This window comes from Oncorhynchus nerka, linkage group LG4 (genome assembly GCF_034236695.1).
Source record: "Oncorhynchus nerka isolate Pitt River linkage group LG4, Oner_Uvic_2.0, whole genome shotgun sequence".
NCBI lineage: Eukaryota > Metazoa > Chordata > Actinopteri > Salmoniformes > Salmonidae > Oncorhynchus > Oncorhynchus nerka.
This window is the reverse complement of record NC_088399.1, coordinates 36,453,977-36,481,317: the sequence shown is the minus strand read 5'-3', so window position 1 is coordinate 36,481,317 and position 27,341 is coordinate 36,453,977. Positions and strand designations below refer to the sequence as shown.

Here is a 27,341-nt window from a genome sequence, read left to right as displayed (position 1 = left end):
TCATCATAGGTACACTTCAACTATGGCAGACAAAACGAGAAAAAAATTCCTTAAAATCACATTGTAGGATTTTTAATGAATTTATTTGCAAATTATGGTGGAAAATAAGTATTTGGTCACCTAAAAACAAGCAAGATTTCTGGCTCTCACAGACCTACCATCAGTAACACACTACACCGCCAGGGACTCAAATCCTGCAGTGCCAGACGTGTCCCCCTGCTTAAGCCAGTACATGTCCAAGGCCGTCTGAAGTTTGGTGGAGAGCATTTGGATGACCCAGAAGATTGGGAGAATGACATATGGTCAGATGAAACCAAAATATAACTTTTTGGTAGAAACTCAACTCGTCGTGTTTGGAGGACAAAGAATGCTGAGTTGCATCCAAAGAACACAATACCTACTGTGAAGCATGGGGGTGGAAACATCATGCTTTGGGGCTGTTTTTCTGCAAAGGGACCAGGACGACTGATCCCTGTAAAGGAAAGAATGAATGGGGCCATGTATCGTGAGATTGAGTGAAAACCTCCTTTCATCAGCAAGGGCATTGAAGATGAAACGTGGCTGGGTCTTTCAGCATGACAATGATCCCAAACACACCGCCCGGGCAAGGAAGGAGTGGCTTCGTAAGCAGCATTTCAAGGTCCTGGAGTGGCCTAGCCAGTCTCCAGATCTCAACCCCATAGAAAATCTTTGGGAGTTGAAAATCCGTGTTGCCCAGCAACAGCCCCAAAACATCACTGCTCTAGAGGAGATCTGCATGGAGGAATGGGCCAAAATACCAGCAAGTGTGTGAAAACCTTGTGAAGACTTACAGAAAACATTTGACCTCTGTCATTGCCAACAAAGGGTATATAACAAAGTATTGAGATAAACTTTTGTTATTGACCAAATACTTATTTTCCACCATAATTTGCAAATAAATTCATAAAAAATGCTACAATGTGATTTTCTGGATTTTATTTCTCATTTTGTCTGTGATAGTTGAAGTGTACCTATGATGAAAATTACAGGCCTCTCTCATCTTTTTAAGTGGGAGAACTTGCACAATTGGTGGCTGACTAAATACTTTTTTCCCCCACTGTATGTTTGATGTGACATTGATAGTAAAATGTTCTGATTGTACACAGGAATATTCTTGCAACGTCCTATGAAACATCCAGAATTCACCAATAAATTGGTCCACATTCAAAATGAAAGGCATGGAAACCGTAAATTACTTGGTAATAGGAAATACATTTATTTCCATGATAGACATAAAAAGCCATTTTGGACGGACTATTTTCAAATACATGCAACCTAAAAGTTTAATATCACAAAATGTTGATTTGAAATCTTTTGGACATCAGAACAATCTTGAGGCAATCCTACTTAAGTCAGAAACGGAGATTCATATGACAGGTAAGAGATAATGAAAACCTTGCAGAGAGCCGATCCAACTGACAATCTGTTCGAAAAATATATAAACTTTTTGAACCAACACTTAAAAATAAACTGATATTGGCACAAGATGGAGGGAATGTTGGAACATAAGTAAGTAACAACATTTCTGTTAACGAAAATGTAGGCTTAATCAATGGAGAGAAACAAAATGGTGGAGTTTGAGGCCATGTGGCGGAGACTGATGCGGGCGCTGGAGATGGGGGTGTGAGCATGTGGGTCTGGGTAGGTGTGATGTCGTTGATGTTTGTGTGTATTTGTATGCTGCCGTATGTGTGTGTGTGTGTGTGTGTGTTTTGTATTGTTAGATTTAAAAAAGAAAGAAAAAAGAAACGTGTATAGAACATTCATATCTTATACTCTGAGAACATGGCAACCATGTTCTGTGTATGTTTGTTGTGGCGTTGATGGAATATTCTACTAACCCACAGAAATAGACACAGTAATATTCTTGCAACTTCTCATAAAACTTGTCTAGAACATTAATATCTTATATTCTGAGAACATGGCAAACATACGTTTGGTGTGATATTGTTTGAAATTCTCAGAGAAAAATACACAAATTTAAGTCTGTTCTCAAACACATGCAAACATGCACATGCTCGTTAGTTAATCTGTTTTCAGTTTATTCAGTTTTCCATATGCAAAGTTCTGACATGTTTGATAGTGTTTACTCAGAGAGACCAGGTAGCAGTACAGTGTAGCAAGAGACAAGGCTGGGCAGGGGTTTTGTAGAACAGTGGTTCCCAAACTTTTTTAATAGTCCCATACCCCTTCAAACAGTCAACTTCCAGCTGCGTACCCCCTCTACCACCAGGGTCAGCGCACTCTCAAATGTTGTTTTTTGCCATCATTGTAAGCCTGCCACACACACTATACGATACATTTCTTAAACATAAGAATGAGTGTGAGTTTGTCACAACCCGGCTCGGGGGAAGTGACAAAGAGCTCATATAGGACCAGGGCACAAATAATAATATAATAATCAATAATTTTGCTCTTTATTTAGCCATCTTACATATAAATAATTGTGAATAATTCACTACAGGTTAATGGTGCTTGAAAGGATGCACAGAACTCTGTAATGTTTGGTTGTACTGGCGAGAGTCTCAGTTTTAAATCATTTTCCACACACAGTCTGTGCCTGTATTTAGTTCATGCTAGTGAGGGTTGAGAATCCACTCTCACATAGGTAGGTGGTTGCAAAGGGCATCAGTGTCTTAACAGCACGATTTGTCAAGGCAAAAATACTGTGAGCGCAGCCCTATCCAGAAATCTGGCAGTGGCTTCTGATCAAAACCTCTCTAGGGTATGTGGGACGCTAGCGTCCCATCTGGCCAACATCCAGTGAGATTGCAGAGCGCCAAATTCAAATACAGAAATACTAATGATAAAAATTCAGAAAATATACAACTATTTTATATAATCTTTAAACCTAACTTCTTGTGAATCCAACCACGGTGTCAGATTTAAAAAATGCTTTACGGCGAAAGCATACCTTACAATTATTTGAGAACATAGCCCAGCAGACAAATCCTTACAAACAGTAACCAGCCAAGTAGAAGAGTTACACAAGTCAGAAATAGAGATAAAATGAATCACTTACCTTTGATGATCTTCATGTTTGCACTCAGAAGACATTCATTTATTCAATAAATATTCCTTTTTTTCGATAAAGTCTCTTTATATCCAAAAACCTCTGTTTTGTTTGCACGTTTTCTTCAGTAATCCACAGGCTCAAACGCAGTCACAACAGGCCGACAAAAAAATACAAATTGGATCCGTAAAGTTCATAGAAACATGTCAAACAATGTTTATATTCAATCCTCAGGTTGTTTTTAGCCTAAATAATCGATAATATTTAAACCGGACAATAACGTCGTCAATATAAAAGCTAAACAAGAAAGGCACTCTCTCGGTCGCGCGCATGAAAAAGCTCGGACACGGTAGTGTCCACTCATTCAGACTGCTCTTACTCCCTCATTTTTCAGAATACAAGCCTAAAACAATTTCTAAAGACTGTTGACATCTAGTGGAAGGCATAGGGTCTGCAATTTGAGTCCTAAGTCAATGGATACTGTAATGGCATTGAATAGAAAACTACAACAACAAAAAGTCCTACTTCCTGAATCGAGTTCTCAGGTTTTCACCTGCCAAATCAGTTCAGTTATACTCACAGACATTATTTTAACAGTTTTGGAAACTTTAGAGTGTTTACTATCCAATTTACTAATGATATGCATATCCTATCTTCTGGGCCTGAGTAGAAGGCAGTTTAATTTGGGCATGCTTTTCATCCAAAATTCCAAATGCTGCCCCCTACCCTCGAGAAGTTAAATTCAGTTTTCACAGAACCGCTTGTTGCAATTTCGATGAGGCTCTCTTGTTTAGATATTGATGAGTATACTGGAGGCAGGGCATGAAAGGGATAACGAATCCAGTTGTTTGTGTCGTCCGTTTCGGGAGAGTACCAATTTCAAGTAATTGCGCACCCAGCTCACTCAGGTTCTTTGCTATATCACATTTGACATTGTTCCGTAAGCTGGAGATCTTTTGGGGCGGCAGGTAGCCTAGTGGTTAGAGCGTTGGGCTGACAGGTTGCTGGATCGAATCCCCGAGCTGACAAGGTAAAAAGCGGTTGTTCTGCCCCTGAACAACCCACTGTTCCCTGGTAGGCTGTCATTGTAAATAAGAATTTGTTCTTAACTGACTTGCCTAATTAAATAAAAAAATTGCCCACAAAAAAATCATACAATGATGGAAAAAAGACCTGTGTGTTGTCCTTGTTAATGCAGACAGAGAAGAGCTCCAACTTCTTAATCATACCCTCAATTATGTCCCGCTCATTGAATACAGTTGCGGAGAGTCCCTGTAATCGTAGATTCAGGCGTGTGAGAAACTCGTAAATGCAGTACTAGCTGGTAAACGCAGTACTAGCAGTAGAGCTGGTATTTCTCTTTTAACCATTTATCAATTTTAGCGGAAACGGAATAAGCAGCAGCTACGTTTGGCTACATACTGACCGTTAGTGGCATTCCTGTGAGATAGTAATGGTTCATGTGATTGGATGTTAATTATTTGACTAGGCTACCTGTATTTGACATGGTGTTGTTATTTTCACTGAACACTAGATGGTTTAATTACATTTTTGGCAGTGAAACGAGGCGACTCTGTAAATGTATAGCCTCGTTGGAAAATATAAATGGACTTTGAAAATGCGAATCACATTTTCATTTGGCGTACCCCTGATGGCATTGCGCGTACCTTCAGTTTGGGAATAGCAGCTGTAGAGGATTGTCTCCTCAGGGAAGTAGTGGAGGTGTCACACATTGGAACCTAAGACCTATAGCTTCATATACTAACTGTACAGCTGTTATGTTTGTAATTAGCATTTGCAATATCCAATATTGTAATCACTGCTTAAATTGCTAAAGATCTTATTTAATCAATCTCTAAAATGATACATGCATTTAGGGGGCTGCCGTAAAGCATACTTGTTATCACCCTGCCATAAACACAGACCGAGCCTAGCTTATCTATTGATACCATAACTGACATGTTTCTCAAGAGTTAAACAAAAAATAACCTGGAATTATTTTATATGATCTGGTGGAAACGGTTAAATGTAACATGTGAAAGATGGTAAGAAATGGAAGTTGGAGGAGCTTAGAGGTAAGTCAGTTGGGGAAAAGGACCCTGTGGGAAAAAAAACAGGTCTAGCTATGTGCTTTGAAAAGAGACCAGAATACAGTAAGACAGAAGAAAAGAACAAAGAGAAGTGTGAGAAAAAGAGCCTGTCTGTGTGTGCGACCTATGTCCAATCAAATTTTATTGGTCACATACAGTACTTATGGTTAGCAGATGTTGTTGCGAGTGTAACGAAATTCTTATGTTTCTAGATCCGACAGTATATAACAGGCAATATCTAACAATTCCACAACAAAACCTAATACACACAATCTAGTAAAGGAATAATAATATTTAAGTATAAAATATGAGGATGAGCAGTGACAGATCGGCTAAGATGCAATAGATAGTGAATGATACAGTATACATTATATACTGTACATATGAGATGAGTAATGCGAGATATGTAAACATTCTTAAAGTGGCATTATTAAAGTGACTAGTGTTCCATTTATTAAAGTGGCCAGTGATATCAAGTCTGTAGGTAGGCAGCCGTCTCTCTGTGCTAGTGGTGGCTGTTTAACAATCTGATGGCCTTGAGATTGCTGTTTTTCAGTCTCTCGGTTCCAGCTTTGATGCATCTGTACTGACCTCGCCTTCTGGATGGGAGCGGGGTGACCAGGCAGTGGCTTGGGTGGTTATTGTCCTTGATCTTTTTTGCCTTCCTGTGACATCGGGTGTTGTAGGTGTCCTGGAGGGCAGGTACTTTGCCACTGGTGATGCGTTGTGCAGACCCCACCACTCTCTGGAGAGCCTTGCGATTGTGTGTGGTGCAGTTGCCGTAACAGGCGGTGATACAGCCCGGCAGGATGTTTTGTTTTGAACACTGCAAGAGACAGTTGTAATTTACCCTTTAGTCAGCAGCCCTGTTTGTACGCACACACAACTCTGTGATATCAGCAGCGGGGAGGGGCTTGCCTTATATGGCTTTATTTGCACAATACCTAACTTCCTCAGCATCTGCCATTGCTGTGCTGAGAGCGAGTGAGGGAGGGAGAGAGGCAGAGAGAGCTGCTAGGAAAGAGGTAGTAGCAGCACAGTGAAAGAGGTCTTGAGCAGCTTGAATAAATATTAGTGAAGGGCTAGCTACTGGAGGACACTGCCCATGGCTCAGTCTGCTAACGGTGTGGACCAGGATCTGGCCAGCAAGAGGCTCCACACGAGGTAGGACCCGAGCTGTGTGGGGGAGGGGGGGGGGGGGTTAGTGTGGTGTGGGACGCCTGGACGGTTGACAGACCCTGTTAGTGGGGAGGAGGAGAGTGGAAAGACGGGGAGAGATGAGGGAGCAGCAGGGCTGAGAGACACAAGGGCTGCCGGCTCTCTGCCTGGCTGCCTGAGGAGGGCAAGACAGGGGAGCTAGCCTAGCCACAGCTCCCTGGAAGTAGGCTCCAGCCAAAGCCTCATTCCTGGCCTTGGTCCTGGATAGCTTAGCCTTTCCTCTCCCAGACTTTGATCTTGATGTTGCTCTGTGGGATCTTAAGTGAATGAGCAGACTGGAAGGGGCCATGAAGAACGTGGGATTCTGAGTGGAGTGTCTCAGCTGAGATTGGGCTCAATATTTGACACACACAAACAAGCAGAGCACACAGCTGCTCAGTTAAGTCGGTATCTGTGGTAGGTGGATTTGTATATGCAACAGTCTGTCTAGGGGTGTATGAATCTTCCCGTGTCTTTGCACAGCCATGCCTTTCTCTGTCTCCTCTGTCTGTTCCCTTCCTGCGCTCTACTACTGACTGCACTATATCAATTGGTTTCACACTGCTTTAAGGTTAAACATTATGGACAGTTTAATTAGACTGTATAGAAAGTATGACAGTGAAAATAATGGTGTGTCAGTTTTATTCTAGATTTGAATGTCCTAAACTAGTAAGGGATACACAAAGTGTGTGTGGATTGTCTGAATCAGCAGTAAGACCATGTTGGATTCATTAGCTTTAAAAAAATAAAAAATGTCTGCTGGCAATGTTAATGACTGTTGTGAATGAACATTCACAGGGCCTGCGAGGTCATCACGCTACCCTCTCTCTCAAACACACATACACAGGTTAACCCTGTGTTTTTCAGTCACTTTATTTGGATAATCCGTATTTTCCATCTGCAGATGGTCATGCAGTACTATCTGTTGATAAGCAACTGCTTACTAAGGTTAAGTTTGGAATAAGGGTTAGGGTTTAGATGAGGGTTAGTAGATAGTTTGTAGAGCGTCTACAGATGGACTATCCAAATATGTTACACACACACACACACCACAACAGAAAAATGGGTATGTAAATATGTTACACACACACCACAACAGAAAAATGGGTATGTATATATGCACAACGTGTGTTTAGGTTTGTTCCATTTGAATTCAGTTTTTAACTGCAACTCTTTTTGATTGGAACAAAACTTTCGACATATTTTCCCAACCTTTCAGGAGACAGAGGTGCTCAAAGTTCACCCATTTTGCATTCACCACCCTGCCATGAGACATCGGTCTTCATCACTGGAGAAAATAAACCATTGTTTGATATAATATTTTAAAAGCCATCGTATAATATCTTCAACAACAAAAAATGTGTCATCATTTTTACCTTTGCCATAAATGATCTAAAAACATGTAAACTCAGTTTTTTTCATGTTTGCATATGTTGTGGTTCAGACCCTATTTTACATCATCTCAGCTCTTTGGGTTGTGCCCGTCTTTGGTTGAGACACAACATGCTCTTGAATACAGGGTGGGTGTCATGTTTTCGCTGATACGTTTACTCAAATGGGAATAAAATCGACATTTCAACTTAAATGGTAGCACAAAGATGGTCGGAGGTCCACACATCAGATAATACTGACCTGAAATAGAATATCAGTTGTTTTAAATTATACTGTCAATCTTCCATATGACTCCTATTGAAATATAGATACATGGGAATTTATATTCTAAATTGACATTTGAGGACATTAAAAGGTCAAAAAATGACATTGCTATTTAACTTATTTTTCAAGGAAATATTAAATAATCTGACTATCCTGTTTATAAACTTTGAAATGATAAAACTCAAACGTGTATCTTTTCCAGTGATGAAGACATGGATGTCTCATGTTAGGGTGTGCAAAATAAGCTTTGAGCACACCTACCGTATCTCCTAAACATTTTGGCATTCAAGTTCATAAAGTAACTTGCTGACCACTTCTTCAATGGGCTAATACAGTATGTTTGGAAAGTTTGGTTCAAATCAAAAGGGTTGTGGTCAAAAAAATGATTGAAATGAAATGGAACAACCCTATGTGGTACTCCGTGTGTGTGTGTGTGCGTCCACGTGTGTGTTTGTGTCGTGAGTAAAGGGGAAAAAAACACAGATTAGTCAACAGCAGGGCATTGTCTGGGGCAATTTTTTCATCACAAGCTAAATAAAGTCTCTTTCATCTGTCTGTGTTTGATACACAACAATCCATTCATGGCTTTGTGGGCAGTGCAGACAACAATGCTGGAGTATGGAGAGGTTCGGCTCTGAGGAGGTGCTTCAGACCCTCTCTGTTTCCTAACCCAGTAGATGACTATCCATTAGTCCCAGAGCTAATGTCGGTGTTCCTGTACAGAGCTGAAAGTGTCTGGCACTCCATCTGTCCGTGACCAATAGGTTTTCCTCTGTCAAAATAGTCAATGACAAGTTATTCCATTATCGATTGCATTCAATTGATGTAGCTAGACTATAAGAGCAATAAAGAAAAGGATTCAGGAAACCTCTATGACATTGTAATATGAAGGCCTCATCATGACCTGAAGTTGCACACCCTGTTTGTGGTTGTGTGTTCATGCTTCTTGGAGAGATGAACACAGCTACCTGTGTATCAAGAATAACCTGCTCACATGCATACTGAGATCTTTTGAGGTCCTTAAAATGGCATAAACCAAACCTTTCTCCTCAAGCAAAGTGCGCCATCGCTGTTAAATCAGTCTATTTTAAGAGGCATTGAATGTGGTATTAATGTGATATTAATATACATTTTTTGGGGTACATTCCTTCAAACTTTCTCCCAATTCCACAGACAGTAAAATCTGTTGACACCATCTATTATAGTGTGAGTGTCTAGGAGAAAGAGAAAGATAGAGAAGGAAAAACAGAGAGGAAAGAAGGAGGGAAAGACAGGGATCAGCCAAAACTGAAAGGGACACTTACTGAGGAGAAAAAACATTCCTGGAGAGTTTCTTTGGTTTCCCCTGACAACCAGCCTTGCCTCACTGTAATTATGGTCGGATTAGTACTCTGAGCACAGTGCTCCTGAGCCAAACAAGGACACAGCCAAGAGAACAGTATCATAGTACCCAGAATCATATACACATTCAGCCAAGCATCACGACACATACTCTGGCCTTGCCAAATGTAACAGGACAGATCCGAACTGTGTCACCTTGACACTCATGCCCACACTCAGATTTGATTAACGTGGGTGGTTATAGAGCTATTTCAACTGAAACTGAAGGCAAACAACTGTCTTCAGGTCTCAGACCAAGCCCCGATCAATATAGTAGTAACCTTTATCAGAACCAGAGGAAACTCACCATAGTCCAATAATTGCTGGCCTTGTCATTATGGTGGATGGGAGAAACTGGAGAATTGGAAAGCTTGGTCAGAAAGCCACAAGTCTGTGGTACAGATCTATATGTTTATCGAATAAAATGAGACGCATTACTATTACATTGACATTGATATCAGTTTGTGCCAAATATTAAGGCAGAGAATGTTAGTCTGATTTTATTAGTGGTGTATTTCCTGGTCTAAATTACATATTAGCTTTGAAATCAGAGATCTTGGTGGATGGGCATTCCACCACAAGTCATCAAATGTTTTACCATTTGGGACTGATCTCTCACTTTTTCACCCTAAACTGAGTACAGACTAATTTGCAGAGTTGGGGAGTAACAGATTACATAGTATATTGTAATCAGATTACAAATATTTTTGAAAAAGTAGATTATTATTTCTTGGATTACTTTTAAATTCAGAAAGGAAAATATTTACAAATTGTTGTTTTCTCAATAACATTCAATTCAGCATTGAAGTTAAGTTTGTTCCACCTGAGCGAGTCTGATCACAAGTCAGAGACCACTGATGACACATTAAATACATGATGGATCACTTGTCTTCTAATGCCTCTAAGGGGAAAGTAATCAAAGTAACTGAAAGTAAATCAGATTACTATAATGAATGTGTGTAATCCAAAAGTTATGTTCAGGGCTGGCGTTATGGGCGGGCTTTAGGGGGCCTTGTCCACCCTACCATACCTCCTTACCTGTCCAAATAAAATATTATTTAATTATTTGACCGAGATGGCTCTGTGACAAAGACGCATCAATCTCAGGTAAAGCTTCCGAGCGAGCAGAACAGCGCCCCTGTCTCAGTATGTGTAACCCATGTACAGTATCTGATGCTGTCTGAACAAAAACATTATGGCATGTCATACTCTTTTGGCCAGACGGCATCAGATATATGGGCTATATATAGTAAGACAGAGGGGTACTGTTTCACTTGAGTATAATTTAAATTGTTGGGACAAAAAGAAGTGGAGGGGTGTGTTGTGAAGAAATAGGCCATCGCTCACCAGAATGCATGCGCTCAGCTCTCCTGTCTCTCGCCAGTTCTTGCGCATTAATCGTGTGAATTGTTTGCCCTTTAATTTGTTGTTTTGTTAGTAAATTCATTTCATATGCAGACACGGCGCCAGGATTCTCTCTCTCCCGGGGCCAAGGGGGGGGGGCTTGACCAATACGTGGGGGTGCTAAGAAAATAGTCGATTTTCATGACTTCAGAGTTAAGTATTCATTTTTCAATAAAAGCAAATATGGCACACAGCACATTCAATATAAATGTAGTTTAATTGAATTTGGCCAAAGAATATTCAACAAAATAGCTATAAGCCTAACACAAGTGACCACAAGGCAATGACAAAAAAATTATTTCACGTGCAAAGGTCTTTCAGCAATAATTTTCTTACATTTTTCACCTTTATTTAACCAGGTAGGCCAGTTGAAAACAACTTCTCATTTACAACTGCGACATGGCCAAGATAAAGCAAAGCAGTGCGACAAACAACAGAGTTACACATGGAATAACCAAACAGAGTCAATAAAACAATAGAATAAGTCTTATATACAGTGTGCTAATGAGGTAAGATAAGGGAGGTAAGGCAATAAATAGGCCATAGTGGCAAAATAATTACAATTTCGCAATTAAAACACTGGAGTGATAGATGTGCAGAAGATGAATATGCAAGTAGAGATACTGGGGTGCAAAGTAGCTAAATAACAGTATGGAAATGAGGTAGTTGGATGGGCTATGTACAGGTGCAGTGGTCTGTGATCTGCTCTGACAGCTGATGCTTAAAGTTAGTGAGGGAGATTTTAGTCTCCAGCTTCAGTGATTTTTGCAATTCGCTCCAGTCATTGGCAGCAGAGAACTGGAAGGAAAGGCGGCCAAAGGAGGAATTGGCTTTGGGGGTGACCAGTGAAATATACCTGCTGGAGCGCGTGCTACGGGTGTGTGCATCATGACTGGTTGTGTTCATGCCACATTAAAAGGTAATACATTTTTACAGTTAAATTACATGTCTTCAATATAAAACCCATTTAAAAAAATGTGTGCAGGTGCACATGAAAAATAACGTGCCCCCCTTTCAAAAATCAAATGCCCTTCAATCTGATTTGTTCTGGTGCCGGCCCTGTATTGATTACAATTTGACAGGTAGCTAGTAACTGTAATGGATTACATTTAGAAAGTAACCTACCCAACCCTGCTAATGTCTCCACTCAGACAGTCAAATTCTACCAAAACCTTTTCTTCTCTCAGACAGATACATTTAAGTTCACCCATTCGTCTGATAAGTGTGACCGACCAATGACACAGCCACCTCTGATGAACTAACAAAACTCACTTCCTGTAAACTGACCAACGATGACGTGTAACCCGGGGGCTGTCATGATGAGTGTTGAGCTAGCATGCCGGGATGCTGGTCTCCAAACAGACCAAGTTGAGCAGTAATCAGAGGAGAGCATGGCAGACTTTACCACACAGACACATTCTTAGAACAGCCACAGGGAAAATACAGTATGAGAGCCAGGTCTAAAAACCCTCCAATACATGCCAATAATGTAAGATTTATGTCAGTGCATTTCTCTTGTTTTTTTTACTACCTTTGTCTGTCTGCCAGGTCAATGTTACTCACACATCTTCAGTTTGGACTTTGTCTGTCACTTGTTCAACTCAACTGTCCCCAATGACCCTCTTGCCTCTTTTCCAAGGGAAAGGTCATGTAAAAATAACCCTGATTACGCAATCAGAACAACGACATCTTCCGTTTTGTATTGGCACTATAATGTTTGACTACTGCTGGGGTCTTGAGTTCAGGCCACACAGATGAAGCTTGTGCCCGTTTTTAATTGGAAATATATACTTTCCCAATATAACTTCCCTTCAGAGAAGAGAAAGCGCACTCTACATATGTCTTTAAAAAGTTCACAGCCAACATCTGGGAGCTTTATGCAAGAAACATGATCCAAGTATCCATATCGTTTCTGGGAAAGAGGAAATCGTTTGACCTCGTTTGAATTTATAACTGTACTTTTAAGACTAAACGAAGTCTCTGTGGTCACACACACCACATTTTTATGCGACTACTTTGTGGCTCAGCGGCATGAGGGTGTTTTATGACATGCTGTGTAATTATTGTTTGTCTAGAAGTATTTGACATTCAGTGGTGTAAGCTTATTAAAGACCTCGCCCTCTCGCTCATTGTAATTTCCTCATTGTCATCAACTATAATGTAATTAATGAAAACATCCAAGGTAAAAAGAAAACATCAAGAAGCATGCTACAATAACAAATATCCCTTTTCCAGACTAAACCATAATTCCACTCCACATTTTTGCACACAGATTCCCAAATCTTCAATAAAACCACGACAGCCTTTTCTACTGGGATATTATGGAGACTTAGTGTTACTATGCAAAGACCAACTGTCACGGAAGGAAAATGTATTATTCCTTTTAGAGTACTATCCATCTTTGGCCCAGAGTAACCATGGCTCCTTTTTGATTCCACTCTTTAGAGGTTTATCCTGGCTTCAAATCGGGCCGCGTCCAGTAGCCAAACTTTGTGGACCGTTGTAGATAGAAATGCATGAATAGAACCGACGGGATTCCTTATTCTACATGTCAGAGAGGCATATTTGTGATACATAGCATATTTCTCTGAATTTAACAAAACGTTACATCCTGCTGAATGTGCCCCTGGCTCCTTCAGTTACCTCACCGTGTGAATGAGAATTCGGATATCATATGCTTTGGTAAATATTCAACTAAACATTGCCTGTGTTAAATTAGCATATTTGTATTAGCTCCCGCTGAACAATCCTAACTCATCGATGATTTGTTTTTCCCCCTCAATGAATAAGTACAGGCCACACAGCAAAGCGCAAACAACGATATAGCTACCAATTTAGGGTTTAAACCCCCATATGGTCAATGTCCGCGCCCCTGTGGAAATTTTATTAGCATAATATAAATAAAATCCCTATAAAAATATGTCCGTTTAAGCTACAGGTATACCGTTTTTTTTTGCATTGGTTGCGTCTCAATCCACCGCATCCGCCTATGTCGCACTTCCACATCTGCGGTGAAATGTGACAGAGCTAGCTAGACCAGTGTTCGTCTGACAATGAGACGCCATGAAAAAAATAAAAATAAAATAATAATAATAATAAATTAGCTCCTCACGAAATCGTCTGTAGTGTCCGGAGGGTTTGGCCTACAAACTATTATGACCTCTCTATTGAAAGATGAGACCAGTGGTGGAGAAAGTACAGAATTGTCATACTTGAGTAAAAGTAAAGATCCGTTAATAGAAAATTACTCAAGTAAAAAAGTTACTCACCCAGTAAAATACTACTTGAGTAAAAGTCTAAAAGTATTTGGTTTTAAATATACTTATGTATCAAAGTAAAAATAATTTTATGTTCCTTATATTAAGGAAACTAGACAGCACCATTTTCTTTTATTTATTTACAGATAGCCAGGGGCACACTCCAATACTCAGACATAATTTACAAACAAGACATGTCTTTAGTGAGTCTGCCAGATCAAAGTCAGTAGGGATGACCAGGGATGTTCTTTTGATACGTGTGTGAATTGGATCGCTTTCCTGTCCTGCTAAGCATTCGAAATTTAACGAATACTTTTGGGTGTCAGAGCAAATGTATGGAGTAAAAAGTTCAGTAATGTAGGGGAGTAAAAGTAAAAGTTCTCAAATATAAATAGTAAAGAACAGATAACCCCAAAAAACTACTTAAGTCGTACTATAAAGTATTTTTACTTAAGTACTTTATGCCACTGGATGGGACTCTCACGATGTTCTCCATTTTGCTCTATAACCCATACAAGCATCTTGGGACTTGTCTGAAGTCGGTACAGCCGATCTGCCAACTTCTGTCTGTAGCATCCGAACAGTTTGGGATACACAATAATATGGGCTACACACCCCTCTGTGCAAAGGTGAGACTCACGAGCACGTACATGTCGATTGTTTTGCTCTAGGATGCCCACAGGCCTCACACAACATCTGAAGGTCGCATGGTACCAGTTTAAAAAATGAATGGAAGTACTGTATACACTGCATGGGGAAAGTATTCAGATGCCTTGACCTTTCCCACATTTTGTTGTGTTACAGCCTTATTCTAAAATGTATTAAATCTTTATTTCCCCCTCATCAATTTACACACAATACCCAATAATGACAGAGCAAAAACGTTTTTTTTTAGACATTTTTGCGCTCTGACGGAGCTCTACAGTTCCTCTGTGGAGATGGGAGAACCTTCCATAAGGACAACCATCTCTGCAGCACTCCACCAATCAGGCGTGCAGCAGAGTGACAATGGTAGAGTGACAATGCAGGAGTGGCTTCAGGACAAGTCTCTGAATGTCCTTGAGTGGCCCAGCCAGAGCCCGGTCTTGAACCCAATAGAACATCTCGAGAGACCTGAAAATAGCTGTGAAGCAACGCTCCCCATCCAACCGGACAGAGCATGAGATCATCTGCAGAGAAGAATGTGACTAACTACCCAATACAGGTGTGCCAAACTTGTAGAGGCTGTAATCACTGCCAAAAGGTGCTACAACAAAGTACTGAGTAAAGGGTCTGAATACTTATGTAAATGTGATTTCAATTAATAAATGAGCTAAAAACGTTTTTTGTTTTGTTTGCCATGTCATTATGGTTTGCGTGTATAGACTGAGGGGGAAAAAACAAGTTTATCAATTTTAGAAAAAGGCTGTAACGTAAAAAAAACCTGGAAAAAGTTGAGGGGTCTGAATACTTTCCGAAGGCAGTTGAAGTCAGAAGTTTACATACATAGGTTGGAGTCATTAAAAAACTCATTTTCAACCACTCCACAAACTTTTCTTAACAAACTATAGTTTTGGCAAGTCGGTTAGGACATGTCAAGCTGTAGAACCTTCTGATTGACATCATTGGAGTCAATTGGAGGTGTACCTGTGGATGTATTTCAAGGCCTACCTTCAAACTCAGTGCCTCTTTGCTTGACATCATGTGGAAATCAAAAGAAATCAGCCAAATTATAGAACTCCACAAGTCTGGTTCATCCTTGGGAGCAATTTCCAAAGGCCTGAAGGAACCACGTTCATCTGTACAAACAATAATATGCAAGTATAAACACCATGGGAACACGCAGCAGTCATACCGCTCAGGAAGGAGAGGCATTCTGTCTCCTAGAAATGAAAGTACTTTGATGCGAAAAGTGCAAATCAATCCCAGAACAACAGCAAAGGACCTTGTGAAGATGCTGGAGGAAACAGGTACAAAAGTATCTATATCCACAGTAAAACGAGTCCTATAATCGACATAACTTGAAAGGCCACTCAGCAAGGAAGAAGCCACTGCTCCAAAACCGCCATAAAAAAGCCAGACTACGGTTTGCGCTGCACATGGGGACAAAGATCATACTTTTTGGAGAAATGTCCTCTGGTCTGATGAAACACATATAGAACCGTTTGGCTATAATGACCATTGTTCTGTTTGGAGGAAAAGAAGGGAGGCTTGCAAGCTGAAGAACACCATCTCAACCGTGAAGCATGGGGGTGGCAGCATCATGTTGTGGGGGTGCTTTGCTGCAGAAGGGACTGGTGCACTTCACAAGATAGATGGCATCATGAGTAAGGAAAATTATGTGGATATATTGAAGCAACATCTCAAGACATCAGTCAGGAAGTTAAAGCTTGGTCACAAATGGGTTATCCAAATGGACAATGACCCCAAGCATACTTCCAAAGTTGTGGCAAAATGTCTTAAGGACAACAAAGTCAAGGTATTGGAGTGGCCATTACAAAGCCTTGACCTCAATCCTATAGAAAATTTGTGGGCAGAACTGAAAAAGCATGTGCGAGCAAGGAGACCTGACTCAGTTACATCACCACTGTCAGGAGGAATGGGCCACAATTCACCCAACTTATTGTAGGAAGCTTGTGGAAGGCTACCCAAAACATTTGAACCCAAGTTAAACAATTTCAAGGCAATGCTACCAAATAGTAATGGAATGTATGCGTGTAAACTTCTGCCCCACTGGGAATGAGATGAAAGAAATAAATGCTGAAATAAATCATTCTCTACTATTATTCTGACATTTCACATTACTAAAATAAAGTGGTGACCTAAGACAGGGAATTTTTACTATAATTAAATGTCAGGAATTGTGAAAAACTGAGTTTAAATGTATTTGGCTAAGGTGTATGTAAAATTCCGACTTCAACTGTACATACGAAATATCACGTCACACATTTACATATATATGTACATTAACACCTCCCCCGTAGATATTCCTGTATTTTCTATAGATGTTATATCCATGTATTCCTACTGCTGTATCATCAAATGTACTGTATAAGTGAGTATCAGAAATGGCTAATACATTCATTTGATCTAAGATTAGCAAATTACTCATCTCATCAATTTTGTTTCTGAGGCTACATATAATTTATATGAGCTAACTTCAACTCTTTCCTGGGTAGCTTATTGAAAACTTAATTCATAATGTTTGTTTCTCAACAGTAATATTTCTATTTCTGATAATAACAATTAAGGAATTAATGGATTTTTGAGCAGATTATGTTCAGCAGTTGCCTTATCTGGTTTGGCCCGGCTGCAGCAGGCACTGCAGATATCAATCTAATGCAAAGGTTTAGTAAATCTATCCCTCCGGGGGCTAAAGGATCCATCTAAGCCAAAAACCTCTTAGCCTTCTTACCCTACACTAGTCCAACCCAGTAACCATGGGAAACCGTCTCAAAGACCAACAGCCAATGTGTCCTATTTTCCCTTCCTGAGGCCTGTGCTTCGCTCAAATGAGAACTGATGATATAAAACTCAGGCTCTTTACTCTATACATCAAAAGCACCCTGATTCAAGAAATAGACCAGCCAAAAATATAATGCCAAATATTCCATATTTAATGGAATCAAAATCAATTGTGTACTCACTGCAATTTGTCTCCGATTTGAAAACCTGCGTATTTGTATCGCTCACTCGTTTAATTTCTCTCTTCCTTCCTTTCTCTCTATTTTCTCTCTCGCTCTCTCTCACACCGGGGCACCGGTCCTGCTGAGAGACGCTTGTGTCACACTGTCATCACCAGCAGTCACCCAGGATCCTCGCTCCAAGATACTTCCCCTTCTCTCAGCTTGGCTCAGCGGGATCGACTACAGTACTCAGTGCTGGTTGAGAGAAGGACCACGCAATACTACTTAGGGAGGACAACACTATACAGTCATTTACTGACTCACCTGTTAGCCTGCCTCATAGTGCTTCTGTGGAATTGGGGAGTTTTACATTTGTGGATATCCATAGAAGACATCTGCAGTGTTGGAAGGACTAACTTTGTTGATTTGTTAGAAGTTTGTGTTCTAATCTCAAGGGGTTTTGGGGATTCTTATCATTGTCCCGAATAGCTTCAGACATTCATCGGTGGTACTTTGGGCAGCATTTGAGGACACCTGAGGAACAGGGCTTTAAAGCGTGCATAGTATCTCCAATGGGATTCTGTCCAAATGGTTTGGATGCACTGTTGCCAACGTTGGCGTATTCAACTATGGAGTAATGAATCAAATCGGACATCTGCGTTCATATAGACTTATCAGGGTAATACAAAGCCCGAAATCCAAACCCGGCTGTGTGTATGTGTATCCTGGTGGCAGCATAGTATTGCTATGTTTTTCTCCTGGATTCTCTAGCAGAACACTTGAGTGTATTACATTAGCATACATGAGATTTTGAATTCAAGTTCACCGCCACCCTAAAGTTCCACCTCATGCCACACATCCCTGCAGCTGAGGAGTGCCTTTAGCTGACCTGGTATCCCATGTCATCTAACTCTTGCCATCTCACTGGGGCCCAGAGTGCGGTGTGCAGGCTGGTCCACCGGGGCTTCAGACCCCGGGCCCTGCTGAGGCCCATAAGGCTGGAGCTGGGGGTGTACGTCGAGAAGACCCGCACCAAACAGAAACACAGGTACTGGTTGAAGTTCTGCCAACAGCAGGCTCAGATGTAGCAATTTATTTTACTGTACTATTAAGGCATTTGCTCAAACTATATAGCCTAGATGCTGACTGTAAGGGTATTGGTTGGCTGCATATTTCAAGTAATTCCATTTCCAACCTATTTGGGACAAATTAGTGTCAGGTGCTGCATGAGTCATAAGTCTTACTGTATTTAAGATTTTTTGTTGTTGTTGTCAACCCCTTGGAAATTGGCATAAAGGAGTAATTGTTGTGTAATATTAAGTAATTTCTAAGTAAATACCAGGGAAGTAGTGTACCATAAAATAATGTGCTACTAATCATATATATACATATGGATTACACTGTGGGGCTAATCTACACTGAACTCTACACTGAGCTTGCTGAAGAACAAGTGGCATTATCTTTTGCGCTTCAAACGATAACATAACCAAATCCAAAATATTAAATATTTTAGACAGTTTTGAGTGACAGAAACTGTTGTGAAGTCCAGAAAGAGGTTAGGCATGCATGGTATTATGTAACCATGGTAACTAAGGCATTCTGGAGGGCGAGAGGGACCTGGCTCTACAGCAGTTATTTCTGGCATATGAGCCCTCTATTCTCTTCAGATTTATAATGAACAGTTATTTTATTGCCTAAACCCAGAGACTTGATAATTGTACTCTTGGGCTATACGTTGGAGGCCCTACAGTATACTGAAAAATATTTAGCTTGGACAACACTGACAAAAATACAGTGCTTGAGGGGGCAAGGAGATGCTCCACAGAGCATATTCATTGGGCTTGAGGATTTGTGTGTAGTGATATGAATTCTTTCTCCTTCCTTATTGTCAGTGTGGAGATGTGTTTTCCCAAATACAGCATTTAAGACCTGCAGCGCATCAACACTAGCCTGGTTAAACCAGACTGAACTAGAGTGTGTGGGCTGGACAGCTCTGGGAGGATGAGACACGGATTCTCAATGCAGGGTAGAAAATACGTGTCATTTATCTTCACTATATAAACTGGACTTTTAAACAGTAGTGTTATGGAGAGATAGAGATGAGATCAAGGAGCTGAAAAGACTACATCTCCAAGGTGCTTATGTCAAGGCAAGTGTTTCTTCTTACACTGTTGCTGTGGTAACCACACAGTGATATTGATTCAGACACTGTTGCCATGGAGACATTTAGGAATAAACTTTTCATTGTTAATGACAGTTTTCGGACACCATTGCCATGGTACCTTCATAGGCGCACTGTTTCGCACCCTGATGCTGTAATACTGACACTCTTTTTCTCTGTCCCTGTGTGTGTGTGTGTGTGTGTGTGTGTTCAGGATGGAGGCCTCATGTCTGGAGTTGGCCCTGGAGGGAGAGAGGCTGTGTAAGGCAGGGGACTTTAAAGGGGGGACAGCGTTTTTTGAGGCGGCTGTGCAGGTGGGAACAGAAGACCTGAAGACCCTCAGTGCCATCTACAGCCAACTGGGCAATGCCTACTTTTACCTGAAGGAATACGGCAAGGCCCTGGAGTACCACAGACATGACCTCACTCTGGCCAGGTGAGGCCATGGAATACCAGACCACATCATGTCTGATTACGGATTCAAATTGTAGTTAAAGTATTTCAACCTATTGTATGAATATGTTTTATACAGTGCAATGGATGTATATGTCATTTAGACTAAAGTAATTCATAAAGCACAAGAGAGTATGTAAACAGTTATGCTTAGCTATGGGTTGCATACTATACAGAGTAGGGCTGGGAATTTCCAGGGACCTCACGACATATCACGATACTTTGGTGCTGATATGCATTCCGATTCTCACAATTCTATATGCATTGTGATTCGATAATTAGATTGAATTGCAATTCAACATTTCAAACATATTGCTTACCATATGTCTGTTGCAGAGGGACAAGAGAAAGCCATGAGAAAACAAGTTTTGATCAGTCACGGAAATAAAAAAAGTGCTGAAAACAAATTGGCTCCCTACTTAAAAAGAGAACAAAACATAATGTCACAAATAATATTCCGATAATGAACTGTATCGACCCCCCCCCCCTCCATTACTTGTATGACTTGTATGCCTGATGCCCTCCTAGAAGAAAGATGCAGGTTTTGATAGTGTTCATTTTGATGAGACCCCCTTGGTATTTAGCTCAGATGACTAAGTCCGTCTCCTGTGGAGAGTTGTGCAGTTGGTAGCCTGGCGACTACAAACCCAGAGGGCTGGTGCTGAGTTACAGTACATTACAATAACAGCAGGACAACTGGAACCCTGTCCTAAGAAGGTAGGGACCACTTAAACAGTTGGATTTAATGACCTAAGCGCTAAGTCTAAGCAGTAGCATGTGTGTTATTGTATTGACAATGCGCAATGGATTTCGCAAGACATCACAAACAGATCTGGGACTCAGGCTATGTACGCAGTGATTATTACTTCAAAACCATGACTGATAATGAGATACGGTCTCTATTTACAGGACAATAGGGGACAGGATAGGGGAGGGAAAAGCCAGCGGTAACCTTGGAAACACACTGAAGGTTTTGGGGCGCTTCGACGAGGCAACGGTGTGCTGTCAGAGACACCTGGACATCTCTCAAGAGCAGGGGGACAAGGTAGCACACACACACACACACACCACCACATTGGATTGGAGGATTGCAACTGTTAAGTACCATTTATCAGATTTTGGGGAACGGGGCATTGTATTGAAAATACATTTCAGTGTGGTCCATGCTATTTCAGTTGAAAAATACCCTAATACCCTCTTCCAATGTCTCTATTTGCCTTCTTTTCCCCTTTGCGTCTGACCAGGTGGGAGAGGCCAGGGCTCTGTATAATATAGGGAATGTGTTCCATGCCAAAGGAAAGCAGCAGCTATGGGGCTGTACCCAGGACCCTGGGGACCTCCCACCAGTCGTCAGAGATACACTGCAAAGGGCTACTAGCTTCTATGAGTGAGTGTTAAGCTGTATACACATGCTTGTACATGTGCACAGGAACACCTACGTAGTCTACATGCAAGAACACAAGCAGGCACGCACCCATCCATGCACACAGCACAGACACCATGCATATGATTGAAATATCCCACTGGGCTATTAGCTCCTTCAAAATCTCTGCAGGCAATGAACACTACCTGAATCAGTCTGTGGAGGAGTGGGATAAAAGTCAATTGCCTTTACAGTTAAGTCAAAACTGTAGTACACGATCCCCTGTGGACACACTGAGAGGCTTGCTCAGGCCTTCGGTTTTGAATGACAACACACTGACAAGCCAGTTTCCGACATCAAAGCTTTCGTAACTACTGAAGTACTGTACTGTTTACTTTGTGCAACCACAGCATAAAAAATATTATTTTTAGTTCAAGACAAAAAAAATGAGACTTTTGTATAATTAGTGTAAAACACAATTGGTACACGATACTTTAACTCAAGTCCTCCTCTCTCCTACAGGATGAATCTGTGTCTGGTCAAAGAGCTGGGCGACCGAGCTGCTCAGGGCAGGGCCTTTGGTAACCTAGGCAACACCCACTACTTGCTGGGAAATTTTGTGGAGGCCATCAAATTCCACAGACAGGTGATATACATATCTCTGGGACAGTAGTCAACACCATCATGTGTACAAGTAAAGAGACACACTATTGTGTGTGTGACATACTGTAACATAATTAATGGTAAGAAAAGGTCTTCTCACGCTCGACCATTTTGCACCTGGATGAAAACACATCAACTTGCCTGTTTGAATGAGCTCAATGTAAAGTGTATGACGTACTTACAAGACGTAAAAGTATCAGTTTTGCAACGCTATTGTTCCATCAATGGGGTAAAGACTGGTCAAAGTGAGCAATATACACATACATTCAAGAAAATGTATCAACTTTCTTTTGTTCAGAGGCTGTCCATCGCCAAGGAGTTTGGTGACAAAGCAGCTGAACGTAGAGCCTATAGTAACCTAGGCAACGCTCTGATTTTCCTGGGACAGTTCAACACTGCCACGGAGTACTACAGGTAAACAAAGACTACACGCTGACACCTAGTGGACTTGATGTGTATCAACCAATGGATCTCAGAGCGCTACGCCATGTTATGTACTTGATTACCTGCATGTATTCAAGTCTATTAATGTTTTAAGATCAATATAATGTCTGAGATTAATTTATAATAAGAATGTTTCATTTTAAATAAATACTTTGAATTTTGTGTGGAACAAACAAATGTTTTCCTTTAAATACCTCTTTCTCCATTCATCACCCTCTTACTTCCCCTATGTATAAATCTCATTCCTTCTTCCTCTCTCCCTCTCAATCACCCTGTCTTCCTGTTCCATCTAGGAAAACTCTGCAGCTGTCTCGTCAGTTGAAGGACAAGGTGATGGAGGCACAGGCATGTTACAGCCTGGGGAACACCTACACTTTGATGCAACAGTACGAGAGAGCCATAGACTACCACCTCAAACACCTCCTCATAGCCCAGGAGCTCATGGACAGGTATGCACACTCACTTAATAGTCACACACGAGAAATCTGACTGCCGATAGCTAGTTAGCACAGTAGAAGGCCGTTCCTTCTCTTGCTAAAACAAAGACAAACCACTGTGTATCGACCCGGTACCAACAAACTCCTAGTAGAATCGCACTTCATCAATGGACAACATCTTGACTTTGATCCAATCAGAGTGCACAAACCTCAACATGGGGGAGCCGACAGTCATTTAAAAAAAAAAAAAAGGGAAATTTCACAGTGTAATTAGAATTGTGACCAAAAACAAAAGCTGCATAACACATTTTTCTAGAGCAACTCTTTACGTCTTTAAAACTTCTACAGGATCTGTTTTTATAGTTAAATAGCTTACAGAAATGAAATAACAAATTGTAGACCTAACATTGGAATTGGAGTTGATTCCAAGGCAATACATAAGACCGTAAATACAACCTGAAGCAACCACATATTTCTCCATGGAGCAGGTTCTGATTGGCCAGTAAGGGGCCAAGCCTCGACATACCCACAACTTGTTTATTCATCACAACCCAGCACTATCGCACCCACACCAGCAAGTGAGCCGATAATTGTGATAGTGAAAATAGCAAAAATATTTGCCACACCCCTGAACCTATAGTGTTACCGCCTGCGCTTAGATTTACCAATGCGTTAGGTTTGTTAAAAATAGAGCCCAAGGACTTTCACATTCTTGTTCTGAAGCCATTCCAGTGTTGCTTTGGCTGTATGCTTGAGGTCATTGTCCTGTTGGAATGCAAATCGTCACCCCACCGTCTAAGACTGTTTGCACTCTGAAGCAAGTTCAAGGATTTTCCTGTATTTAGCTACATTCATGTTCCCTCTATCCTTACCAGTGTCCTAGGCCCTGCCGTTGAAAAGCACCTCTATAGCATGATGCTGCCACCACCAAGCTTCACGGTAGGGATGGTGTTAGACAGGTGATGAGCTGGGCCTGGTTTTCTCCATACATAGCGCTTCGCATTCAGGCCAAACAGTAAAATGTTTGTCTCAGACTACAGATTCTTTTTCCTTATGCTCCGAGTCTTTCACATACCTTTTTGTAAAGTCCAGGCATGCGGTCATGTGTGTTTTTTCTCAGGAGTGGCTTCCGTCTGGCCACTCTCCCATAAATCCCAGATTGATGAAGTGATGTAGAGACTGTTGTCCTTCTGGCAGGTTCGCCCATCTCAGCCAAGGAACTCTGTAGTTCTATCAGAGTGGTCATTGGGTTCTTGGTCACCTCCATGACCAAGGTCGTTCTTGCCTGGTTGCTCAGTTTGGCCAGATGACCAACTCTAGGCAGAGTCTGGGTAGTTCCATATTTTTTCAGATTCCCAATGATGGTAACCATTGTGCTCTTGGAAATGTTCAACACTCTAGAAATCATGTTATACCTTTCCCCAGATATATGCCTCATCATAGTTATATCTCGGCGATCTAAGGACAGTTCCTTTGACTTCATGGTATAGTTTCTGCTCTAACATGCACTGTTAACTGTGGGATCTTATATAGACAGGTGTGTTTCTTTCTAAATAATGTCCAAATTGGCCACAGGTGGACTCCAATCAAGTTGTAGTGACATAGCACCGATGATCAAAGGAAATTTGGAGTGTCATAGCAAAGGAGTGTGAATTACATAAATTAGATATTTCTGTATTTCATTTTCAAGACATTTTCAAAAATGTATACAAATATGTTTTTCACTTTGTCATTATGGGGCGTTGTGTGTAGTTGGATGAGAATAAAAATATATCTAATAAATATTGAATTTAAGCTGTGACACACCAAAATATGGAATGAGTCAAGTGGCATGAATACTTTCTGAAGGCACTGTCGGTGGGGGTAAAGTGACTAGGCAACAGGATAGATAATAGACAGTGCCAGCATCATATGTGGTGAGTGTGAAAGTGTGTGTGTCTGTTGGGGAGTCAGTGTAAGTATGTGAGTGTGTGGGTAGAGTCCAGTGTGTGTGCAAGAGAGTTAGTGCAACACAATGCACACAAAACGAAATGCTTTATCAAGCTAGCTATCTAGCAAGATGATGAAGAAAAAAAATCACTCTCCACTCTCCCATACTGCCAGTAACAGCTCGCTTGCTAGCTAACGTTAGCGGAACAGTTAGGACAACATAGCTAGCTAGCTACTCCACTGACTCTCGGCAGCTAATAGGCAGCTGCTTCATTCAGAAACAAGTCCTTTGTAGCTCAGTTTGTAGAGTGTGGCACTTCTAATGCCAGGGTAGTGGGTTTGATTCCTGGGACTACATATATGTAAAATATATGAATAAGTCACTTTAGAAAAAATTATCTGCTAAATGGCATATGTTATTATATTAAATGCATTCTGATGTAATTATAATGTTGGTAGGTACGCTAGTTTTCCAGTTGTAGCCATCTGGTTAGTATTGACAAGGGCTTACTACAAATTCTAGCTAGCTGGCTACAACATTAGCGCAGCTTGCTAGTTCTGATATACAGCAGGCACAAGCCAAACATATCTGTAGCTTAATTAAGCTATTGCCACTGTGGTCTGGAGTATTTGAACTAGGCTGATCGGTTGGGAATCTGTGCTATGTGAACATAAAAAAGTTGACTGCCGGGCAGATGTGTACCTCTCAGCAGTCTGTATCCTTGGAGTGTCTGAGCCTTTACACGCACACACACTTTAAAAGCTTTACTTAAAAAGCTTATCATTATGGTGTTTGATTTGTTCCTTCTCTAACTGTGCTTGTGTTGATAGGGTTGGTGAGGGCCGTGCCTGCTGGAGTCTGGGAAATGCCTATGTGTCTTTACAGAACCATCGCCAGGCCCTGCACTACGCCCGCAAATACCTAGACATTTCCAGAGAGGTAACTAGTGACCACTGCAGCTACACAATTTTTATAAGGAGGTATATTACTGTGAAGACAGTTTATTTTCAACACCAATATTACATTTACATTACATTTAAGTCATTTAGCAGACGCTCTTATCCAGAGCGACTTACAAATTGGTGCATTCACCTTATGACATCCAGTGGAACAGTAGTGCATCTAAATCTTTTAAGGGGGGTGAGAGGATTACTTCATCCTATCCTAGGTATTCCTTAAAGAGGTGGGGTTTCAGGTGTCTCCGGAAGGTGGTGATTGACTCCGCTGTCCTGGCGTCGTGAGGGAGTTTGTTCCACCATTGGGGGGCCAGAGCAGCGAACAGTTTTGACTGGGCTGAGCGGGAACTGTACTTCCTCAGTGGTAGGGAGGCGAGCAGGCCAGAGGTGGATGAACGCAGTGCCCTTGTTTGGGTGTAGGGCCTGATCAGAGCCTGGAGGTACTGAGGTGCCGTTCCCCTCACAGCTCCGTAGGCAAGCACCATGGTCTTGTAGCGGATGCGAGCTTCAACTGGAAGCCAGTGGAGAGAGCGGAGGAGCGGGGTGACGTGAGAGAACTTGGGAAGGTTGAACACCAGACGGGCTGCGGCGTTCTGGATGAGTTGTAGGGGTTTAATGGCACAGGCAGGGAGCCCAGCCAACAGCGAGTTGCAGTAATCCAGACGGGAGATGACGAGTGCCTGGATTAGGACCTGCGCCGCTTCCTGTGTGAGGCAGGGTCGTACTCTGCGGATGTTGTAGAGCATGAACCTACAGGAACGGGCCACCGCCTTGATGTTAGTTGAGAACGACAGGGTGTTGTCCAGGATCACGCCAAGGTTCTTAGCGCTCTGGGAGGAGGACACAATGGAGTTGTCAACCGTGATGGCGAGATCATGGAACGGGCAGTCCTTCCCCGGGAGGAAGAGCAGCTCCGTCTTGCCGAGGTTCAGCTTGAGGTGGTGATCCGTCATCCACACTGATATGTCTGCCAGACATGCAGAGATGCGATTCGCCACCTGATCATCAGAAGGGGGAAAGGAGAAGATTAATTGTGTGTCGTCTGCATAGCAATGATAGGAGAGACCATGTGAGGTTATGACAGAGCCAAGTGACTTGGTGTATAGCGAGAATAGGAGAGGGCCTAGAACAGAGCCCTGGGGACACCAGTGGTGAGAGCACGTGGTGTGGAGACGGATTCTCGCCACGCCACCTGGTAGGAGCGACCTGTCAGGTAGGACGCAATCCAAGCGTGGGCCGCGCCGGAGATGCCCAACTCGGAGAGGGTGGAGAGGAGGATCTGATGGTTCACAGTATCGAAGGCAGCCGATA

General features: G+C 41.6%; 1 protein-coding gene across 4 annotated transcripts in view; it reads left to right on the top strand.

Moving 5' to 3' along the window:
• The first annotated feature begins 6,098 nt into the window (after positions 1-6,098).
• Positions 6,099-27,341, top strand: part of LOC115123094 (G-protein-signaling modulator 1-like) — a 36,217-nt gene continuing 14,974 nt past the window's right edge. The window contains exons 1-8 of one of the 4 annotated variants that reach the window (XM_029652410.2): positions 6,099-6,288; positions 19,999-20,220; positions 21,147-21,282; positions 21,482-21,624; positions 22,123-22,246; positions 22,562-22,677; positions 23,001-23,156; positions 25,905-26,013. In XM_029652410.2, the coding sequence (XP_029508270.1) occupies positions 6,230-6,288; positions 19,999-20,220; positions 21,147-21,282; positions 21,482-21,624; positions 22,123-22,246; positions 22,562-22,677; positions 23,001-23,156; positions 25,905-26,013 (1,065 nt within the window). In that variant the 5' untranslated portion in view covers positions 6,099-6,229. Of the gene's footprint in view, positions 6,289-6,387; positions 6,739-15,494; positions 18,672-19,998; positions 20,221-21,146; positions 21,283-21,481; positions 21,625-22,122; positions 22,247-22,561; positions 22,678-23,000; positions 23,157-25,904; positions 26,014-27,341 lie in introns of those variants that run through there. The other 3 variants (XM_029652417.2, XM_029652405.2, XM_029652396.2) reach the window with 3 other exon arrangements.